Source organism: Apis mellifera, linkage group LG6 (assembly GCF_003254395.2).
Source record: "Apis mellifera strain DH4 linkage group LG6, Amel_HAv3.1, whole genome shotgun sequence".
Lineage (NCBI taxonomy): Eukaryota > Metazoa > Arthropoda > Insecta > Hymenoptera > Apidae > Apis > Apis mellifera.
Genome location: NC_037643.1, coordinates 16,515,076 through 16,524,618, shown reverse-complemented (window position 1 = coordinate 16,524,618; position 9,543 = coordinate 16,515,076). Strand labels below are relative to the sequence as shown.

The window sequence follows — 9,543 nt, the reverse complement described above, 5'->3', positions numbered from 1 at the left end:
CGTATATAAAATATAAATATAAAATTTTTTTCTTTCTAAGAAACTTATGTTAGAAAAAATTGATTTTATTCGTTTATATTTATTCATTTAAGACTATAATAAATAAACAAAATATTATATATTAAATAATAATATAAATATTCTTTATAAAAATCAAGTTGTAAATATTCTTAAATAATATTTTTCAGAATAATTATTATTATTAACTATCATTATGATCCTAACAAAAATATTCTTTTTTCAAGTTTTGGAGCAGAAAAAAGGAAATCCTTCATTATATAATCCAATTCTTCCAAAGCTAGTTGAGCATGTAAACGTAGCACTGTATCCTGATCGTTGTCTCGTAAATATTTAAGGCCACGATATAAATCAACCAAATCTTTACTGAGACTTGTTAAAGTATCTTTTCCAAGGCCACGAAGTAACAAAGTACTAACCATAACTGCAGCTCGTCGACATTCAGGATTTTTATCTGTTTTTATAATACAACTAATACAATAGATTACCTAAAAGTATTATTAAATTAAAATTCATTTGTAATCGAATTTACAGTAATTATTACATAATTAATATTATTATATATTTAATTACAAAGTAATTTTTTAGGTATTTTATTAAACATACCTCAATGACAATATCTCCTAATCGAAAACCTAAAACCTTACACAGTTCGCCTAAACAAGAAAGACTAGATGCACGTACTAAAGAATCTAAATCTTTTGTAGCACATAAGAATCCATTTATTAAAATATTTTTATAAGCTGATGCCATTTCACCTATTGAATAATGTATAAATTGAAATTTTGTAAATAGAAAAAAAAAATCATAATAAGATATACCTAAAGTTCTGGTCACTTTTACAAGTATTTCTCCCAACTTGGTCCTAGTTTCTACAGTTATTTCTTTTGCTGAAACACGTTGTGGCATATTAATATATTCCTGTACTAACATTTTGATAATCACTTGTGGATATGAAGTGGCCAAAACACACAATCCATTAATTGCTGCCAAATATATAAATGAATCTTCATGTTTCAAATTTTCCTATAATAAAAAATTAATAATATATATATATAAAAAATACATTACAGAAAATTAAAATTAGAAGAATTCTTTTTACTCAACTTTAAATAATTCTAAAAGAATTGCTTTTCTAGCAATTGCATATGGATCCATATTTTCAATCAATTTGGTAAGAGTTATAAGACCATGTGCACGTACAGGTAGTAATGGATCTATGAGATCTTTAAGTGCTTGTTCAAATTTATTCAATGACTTACAATTTACTGAAAGATCCTCATAATGTTTATATTCAGATTTACCTTGAGTTTCAATCAATTTTATCAATTCTTGTGTTAATAATAGCAATTGTGGTGAAATATTGGAAATACAACATTCTTTTAAGAATATTACAAAATCATTGAATATTGTCCAATTTAAAGGTTTTTTTCTTTCATTCAAAATTATTTTTATTAACATTAGACTGACATACAAAATTTCACAATCACTTTCATCTGAAGAAGTCTTATTTTTTTTAATATATTGATTGAATAGTGATTTTATAAAACAAAATAACGATGTTGGATTTTCAACTTGTGCTTCTTGTACTGCAGATATATTAGCTAAACTTGATAGAAGTTTTATAGCTGCTAATTGTTTTTTAATTTTATCAATTATATCATCTTCTGTTTCTAATAAATTTTGCTGATCTAATTCTATAAAATTCGATAGAAATTTTAGTAAATAGGAAAATAATTTATTTGATAATATTTCTATAGAAAATGTTAAATCAAATAAACTATCAGCAAATTCTTCATATTTACAAGTCTCATCAATTCCTATAATTTCAATTCCACCTGATGGTCCAAACTTTGACTTTAAACGATTTCCATAATTATTAGTTATACTGTGTCCAAGAAATACAGCAAAAAGATTATTTCTTAATGATTCTTCATATAAAAGTAACAATATAAGTTGTTTAATTTTGATTTTCTCTGCACAAACACTTTGCCTAAAATTATTATATAATGAAAATAAAGGAACAGCCACATGTTTTAAAAGTTCACAAGGTAATTGTTTAAATTTAGCTTCTACAGTTATAAAACATTTTGTTAAATTTTCAATGCATTTTTCTACTTCATTTTCGTTTTTTAATACATTTTGATCATTTTTTGAAATTTCCAATAATGGACTACATATAACTGTTATAATATTTTCAAAACAAATATTAGCATTATATTCATAAAGTGCAGTAATGCAACAATTTGCTATTGTTGTTGAATGTTTAATCGATGTTGATGTTAAAAGATTTAATAACTGAAACAAATATAATTTATTTTAAAATAAATAATTATTTAAAAAAATAAACTGAATTATTATAAAAATAATTTGTAAAATATACTTGTGCACATATGGATTCGTAATATTCATTAGAATTATTTCCATGTGATGTAGCTATTAATCTGGAAATAATATTCAATTTATCCCAATGTTCTCCAAAATCCAATACATCTTCACAAATAGCAGTTATGATTGAAACAATTCCATTAGGTTGCATAAGTTGTTGTAATAGATAATGACGAGTTTTGCGTTGGAGCCATTTTGGTGCTCCTTTGATGCCAAAAATTACCATTAATTCTTTCATACTTGTAGATAAAGGACAAATATTTAAGAATTCATGAAGCAAATGTATAAAATGTTCTTGATCTTTTTTTAATTCATTATATAAATCTTCAGTCATTATAAATTCATCTTTGCTTCTATTTTCTGATTGATTAAATGTATTTTTAGATGGTTTCATCAATGGAGCATAACTTAATTGTAAAAGTGCAGCTAATAATGGTCCTACTTGAGCAAGTATTGCAGGACGAAACATAATTTCATTGTATAATTGTATGAGAGAATTAACTGTGAATTGTAATCGTTTATATTTCTAAAACAAAAGAAATATTTTAAATTTATTTTATTTATATCTTATATTATTATTTTATATTTATATTTTAATTAATTTTTTAAAATTCATACTTGTAAATCTGTTAGTTTTTCATTATAAATTTTCAAAGCTCTGGGACATAATTTAACTATGTCAACTCCAACTCCAGGTAAAAGGCAAGGTATAATTCCCATTGCTGTTATTAGTTCTATACAAATTCTTAAAGTATGGAATTGTTTAACACTGAATAAAGATTCATTATTTGTAGAATCACATGTATTTATATTTTGTAAAATATGTACAGTAATATATATATATTGATATCTAAAAATATAATAAATATTAGATATATACATTAAATTTACTTTAAACTATTTTTATATATTTTTGTAAAATTTTAAATTATTTATAAAAAAAAATTATTTTTTTATAAAATAATCTTACCTAATATCAAGAGATTCATCTTTATCATAAATACTGTTATTTAAGAATTTTTTATTATTTTCCATTAAAATTCGTTTTACTTTTTGTAAAATATATTGCAATCTTTTGTCAAAATCTTTAATCTCTTCTAAAACATATAAAATAGTAAAACTATTATTAAAATTTATTATATAATATAATATGATATAAAATTTATTATTATTTTATATAAAATGTATAAAATATTTTACCATTTTCAGTCTTATCAATAGTTGTCAAATGAAGTAATATTTCATAATAATCCATATCTTTATTTATTCAAATTAACCTATTATTTAAAATATATATATATAAATTATATATAAACACAGTTACTTTATTTACTTTATATCGTGTATATTTATAGTGCTTACATGAATTATATATCAAGTTTAACATAACCTATAAAGATAAGATATTTATATTTTAATAATTGATTATATTTTGTATAATTAATCACAATTGTAGAAAGTTTTAGTATATGATTTTATCGTACATTTATAATATATTAAAATTTAAAAAATGGGAATTACTATTTCTTCTAACAATTTTAATAGCATTAAAATGGTCCACAATTATTACATTTCGACCAGATATGAATCGTTTAATGGAATTACATAAATGTCCATTATGTTTTGGTACTTCTGCGTGTAATTATATTCATGAAGTAGATATTACATTTCATGATTTTTATTCCGTGTTTTCTTATTTTTTCGGAGTAAAAAATGTATTTTTTGGCTCTTTTAATAAAAATAGGGTCGTTCTGAAGAAATTAGCTAAAAATTTTGAATTAGATGAATTTGACAGAATAGTTTGTGAAAATAAAAATATTTCTCATATTTGTACAATAAATATAAAAGATGTAGATGATAATATTAATATTAATTTTCATAAATTCATTGAAAAAGAAGTCAATTTGAATTTTATAAAAAATAATTTTAATGGTTTAAAACTTTGTCCTACAATCCAACATTTGGATAATTTTTTAAAAGATGTATATCATAATAAAAAAGATATTCATAAAAAAATATTTGATATTAATATCTGGACACTAATTGTTCTTAATCCTGAACCTCTCTTTCTTCAGGTATATTATATATGTATTTATATATTTTCATAGAAGTAAAAAATCTAATAAAATTTAATAAAAAAAAAAGCTTCATGGAATAAAATAGAAAAAGTAAAATAAAACAACTTATATTTATAGATATTATCTGCAGATAAAGATTGGCCTGTACCAAAATATTTTGGTGCTTGTGGACGCATTGTAATTGAGGAATATATTGGATTACCATTAACTGCTTATTATAATGAACCATGGTTACATAGAGCTAAAATAGCTTCAAGTCTTCTAGATGCAGCTTACAAATTTACATATAAAAACAAAAATTTTGGTTTTTATTTAACTGATATATCTGCTGATAATATAGCAATTGATATGAATAATAATGCTAAATTTGTAGATTTAGAAAATATCATTGTTGTTGATAAAAATATTGCTCCTGCAGGTAATTTAAAAATTATTATTTATTAGAGAAAGAATAAAATACTATAATAAAATACTACTATAATAAAATATAAAATAAAAGAATTAGATTTTAAAAAATTATTTAAAAATTTTTTTACATATGTTATTTAGAAAGATCAACTACATGGAATCAATTACACGTAAATACTGAAAATTTTAGTTGCCCAGAATGCCTTGCATTTTCTTCTGTTGATATATGTAATCATAAAATTAGTGATCACAATTATTATGCAATATGCAAGGTTGGTTTTTATTATTAAAAAACATAATACTAATTTATTATACATTTCAAAATTATTTTTGATAAAAAATTTTTCAGTTTTATATAGAATATTTTATATTTACAGATATTATTAGCATTAAATATAAATAATAATATACTTCCTGGTGGGCTTTTACACGATATACCTGTAGAAATATTAAAAAACTATCCAGATGTACAAAATCTATTACAACAATGTGTAAATCCTGTATCATCTAATAGAATATTAGCTGGAATACAATTTAAAAATCTATTAGATATTATAATACAAAATCAAACATAAAAATATAAAGATTAACTAAATATTCAATTAACTATATTAAAAGTATTTAAATTAATTCCACAAAATTTCCATATATAATTAATATTTGATTTTCTGTATAAATAAAATGTAATACAATATAAGTAAAAGATGAGGTTGAAAAATTAATTATTTGTAATAAACATAATAATTTTTTATTGATTATTTTTTATGCTTTCTTGGAAGTTTATATAATATAATATTGAATTATTTACATATATTTTTATGTTTACAAATAAAAGAATTAAACAAATGTAATAAATAAAAAAATAGATACAATAAGTAAATTTTATAAAATACAAATTTTTATATTTTTTTTTATTATTTTTTTTATAAAAATATTTTCTTCTTATTTCTTCTTTATAAAAATTCTTACCTCTTTTTATAAAAAAAACTTTTTTTCTCTTATTATAAAAATCAAATTAAAAATTAATATTCAAAATATTTACAAATAACTCTTATTTTAATATAAAATGAAATAAATATATTTATTTTGTTATCAAACAAAATTTTATATATATTATATATACATTAAATATTTATATCTAATAAATGCATAAGTCAGTTATTTAATAAATATATATTCTACAAATGTTCTTATTTTTTATTTCTTATTATAGAATGCACTTTGCAAAAGTATTTTTTTTTTGTTGTTCTATAATTGTTGTTCTATAATTAATTTGTAAAAAATAAATACTATACATCTTTTTTTAAAACTTGCTATCTTGCAATGTAATAATACATAAAATTATATATCTTGTAACAATATATTATGTTTAACAATTTGATTTTCTAATATTGATATCTTCTTTTGTAATTTTCTAATTATATCTTCCTTTTCAATGATATCATTTTTTAAGCATGTTATCATTATATCTTTATCTTCGTTTAAATCTTGTAACAATTGATTAGTTGATGGTCGTTTCTCAGGATCTTCTTGCACTAATTGACTCACTATATAAGCCTAATAAAAATTTATCACTTTTATTTTTAAATAATTTTTTTTTAAATTAAAAAAAATATAATTGTTTTAAAAGCATACCCATTTAGGATAAGTAACAGTTAATGAAGTCGGTATTTGTCCTTTTTTCAAATTATTAATTATTTCAATTCTTTCCATACGAGTTCTTGTATGTACTAATAATTCTAAAAGTACTATGCCTAAACTATATATATCACTCTGAAAAAATAAAAATTATTCTAAAATATTTTTCTAAAATTCATATTTTACTCAAACAAGAAAATACCTTAGGATCACATTTTCCTTGTAATTGTTCTGGTGCTGCATACATATGTGTTCCAAGTATTGAATGATGATTTTCTTTTTGTAATGGACAAGCTAATCCAAAATCTCCTAATTGTATTTGTAATTGTCCTGATGTTGAAATAAATATATTACTTGGCTAAAATAAAATAAAAAATTGTATATATTGTTAAAAAAAAAATATATTTATATGTCACAATTATAATATTATATAACAATTAATATTAATAACAAATTGAAAAGAAAAAATTTATATATATTAGATAATAGAGTAAAAGTACTTTAAATATTTTTTATTTCTTTTTATTTTACCTTTATATCATGATGCACAATTTGACGAGAATGTATGTAATCTAATCCATAAATAATTTGTGTTAATATAGCAATGATTATTGTTTGTGGAGATGTTTCTATCCTTTCATCAAGCCATTGCTGAAGTGTTTTTTCACAAAGAGCCATTTGAATATATAATGTTGTATATTGTTTATTCTGTAAATATATAATAAATATATAATTTTATGTATTTTTCAAGTAAATAATAAATCAAAATAAAGAATTAATTATAATGAACAATAATATATACCATTTGGGACATATATGGTAAAAGTATTTTATTTTTACTGCATTCTTCATTTGAATTACTGCCATCACTATAACTTATATTATTTTCTATTTTATTATTTTGATGTTCACTATCACTTCTAAAAGATATACTATTTGAATTAGTTTTCTCTATATTTTTATTATTTTCTTCTATGGCAAGTACTTGTTTTTCTATAATATAATATATAATAGATAATACAACAAATAATGCATTTATTACAATATTATCTACATGAGTATACATGCTATTATACTATGAGTTATATTATTACATACCACATTTGTAATTTTTTTGTTTATTATATTGCATTGACATATAATGTTCATCACTTTCTTTTGGATTTTGACTCTCAGTATCAGAACTCTGTTGGCTTTGTGACTTAAAATATCGATTTATACATGATTTATATCCAATTTTTCGTTTATCTTCTATAGAACTTAATTTGTTTTGAGAATAATTTGGAGATACTAAACATGGTATAGAAGTTGAAGCTAATGATGGTTCAATCCATGCCCCTTTATATGAAACTATATTAGTATGATTTAATTTAGCAAGAGTTTTCACTTCTTCAAGATGTTGCATTATATTTTTAACTCTATTAGAATGTACTATTATCTTTTTAATGGCATATTCTACACCATCAAGGCGATTTAAAGCTTTAAAAACATTACCAAATCCTCCAGATGCAATAAAACTTATTTCTTGAAATTCTTTATGATAACGAGACCATTCTGTCATTAATGGTCTGTACAAAATAAATACATAAAAATTGAATATAATATTATTTTCTTAGAATTATATATAAATAAATACAATTTAAATCAAGTTTTACCTTGGAATTTGTAATGCATTTTCACAACCAATTGTTGCTCGTGCAACTGTAAATAAATGATACAATGCTTGTTGATATTGACCTCTTAACGGTTCCAATTCAATCATATTGTAAGAACTATCAATTATTTTTAATTTATGAAGTCTATCACAAATAGCTAAAAATAAATATAAAAAAAAATTATTTTATTATTTAATTATTATTTTATATTATAAAACTAATTAGAATATTACAAAATTTATAAACATATTAAAAAATTATATTAAAAAATTTATAAACATATTTTGATTTATCTTTATTTTGTAAATCATTAATTAATATTGTCTTATTATTATTTAAATGTTTATTATATATATCTTTTTTAAAAGCTTAATTACATTACCAAAATATAATTTATTCCTGCGTTCTAAATCATCTTCAAATAACATACATGATTGCTGTATAAGTGATTCAATTAAAAGACTTGTAGAAGTTGTAACTATGCTTACAATTTGTCCATTATTCTTATTTTCATTGTCTAAACATACTGTAGATTTTGCATCATTACCTAATAATAAAACCATTATAATTTAATTACAAAAAAATATAAGATCATATAAAAAATATTATATGATTATATTGAAATTATTAAAAATTATATATTTAAAATTATTTAATATGGATATCTATTATTCAAAATTTTTTGTTTGATTCTTTTTAACAAAAATAGCTAAATTACTATTTTAGATAATAATTAATATAAATATAAATAATAATTATATTAAATAATAATTATATATATATAAATAAAATATATAAAAATTTTTATATACTATAATTCTATTTCAAAAATGTTTTAAAAATGCGCGGTATCTAAAGGTTATGTTACTTACCCTTATCAAATGTAGTTACAGTAGATAATGTATCCCAAGGGTTAATTAATGATGAATTATTATTTTCCATCTTTGAACTTCTTACATTTCTATAGTGACTTGTATTATTGTAAATCTGAACATAGATTTATAAATTATAATATCCGTAATATCCGTCTTATATTATATTTGTTCGATAAAAACAGAGAATATAAAACAATAGATCATATGTTTAAATTGTAATATTATTTATATATATATATATATATATATATATATATATATATATATATATATATATATAATTTCAAAATATAGTAACATTTAAATTAATAAATTTCAAATTATTTATATTTTTTAAATTTTATTAATATCTTTTTCAAATAATTAATATGTCGTATTGTACTGAATATAATTGTATTCAGTATTATAAATAAAAAAATTAATTTTTAAATTAAAAAAAAAATTTGTTTATCCAGAAAATAATTCTGTAATAATTTGTGTTTA

At 20.4% G+C, this 9,543-nt stretch overlaps 3 protein-coding genes across 4 annotated transcripts; 1 reads left to right on the top strand and 2 right to left on the bottom strand.

Annotated features, from left to right (window-relative positions):
• Window positions 1–44: 44 nt before the first annotated feature.
• LOC411638 (transport and Golgi organization protein 6 homolog) lies at window positions 45–3,803 on the bottom strand. 2 transcript variants are annotated; one of them, XM_026441124.1, is made up of 9 exons: window positions 3,769–3,803; window positions 3,607–3,683; window positions 3,377–3,503; window positions 3,025–3,256; window positions 2,402–2,932; window positions 1,126–2,316; window positions 840–1,044; window positions 625–776; window positions 45–506 (listed from the first exon to the last, which is right to left on the bottom strand). In XM_026441124.1, the coding sequence occupies exons 2-9, from the start codon at window positions 3,659–3,661 to the stop codon at window positions 213–215; spliced, it is 2,787 nt and encodes a 928-aa protein (XP_026296909.1). In that variant the 5' UTR covers window positions 3,662–3,683; window positions 3,769–3,803; the 3' UTR covers window positions 45–212. The 2 variants fall into 2 exon arrangements, with proteins under 2 accessions (XP_026296909.1, XP_026296910.1); XM_026441125.1 differs by lacking the exon at window positions 3,769–3,803 and having other exon boundaries at window positions 3,607–3,697.
• Window positions 3,782–5,525, top strand: LOC100576337 (deleted in autism protein 1 homolog). Its single transcript, XM_026441127.1, has 4 exons — window positions 3,782–4,481; window positions 4,602–4,902; window positions 5,034–5,164; window positions 5,270–5,525. The coding sequence occupies exons 1-4, from the start codon at window positions 3,876–3,878 to the stop codon at window positions 5,465–5,467; spliced, it is 1,236 nt and encodes a 411-aa protein (XP_026296912.1). The 5' UTR covers window positions 3,782–3,875; the 3' UTR covers window positions 5,468–5,525.
• Window positions 5,526–6,233: 708 nt separating this feature from the next.
• On the bottom strand, window positions 6,234–9,253 carry LOC552472 (eukaryotic translation initiation factor 2-alpha kinase 1). The gene is made up of 9 exons (XM_026441126.1): window positions 9,058–9,253; window positions 8,568–8,732; window positions 8,186–8,342; window positions 7,629–8,098; window positions 7,333–7,523; window positions 7,062–7,238; window positions 6,733–6,888; window positions 6,528–6,665; window positions 6,234–6,449 (listed from the first exon to the last, which is right to left on the bottom strand). Exons 1-9 carry the CDS (start codon window positions 9,125–9,127, stop codon window positions 6,234–6,236), a joined length of 1,740 nt encoding a protein of 579 aa, XP_026296911.1. The 5' UTR covers window positions 9,128–9,253.
• Window positions 9,254–9,543: the final 290 nt, after the last annotated feature.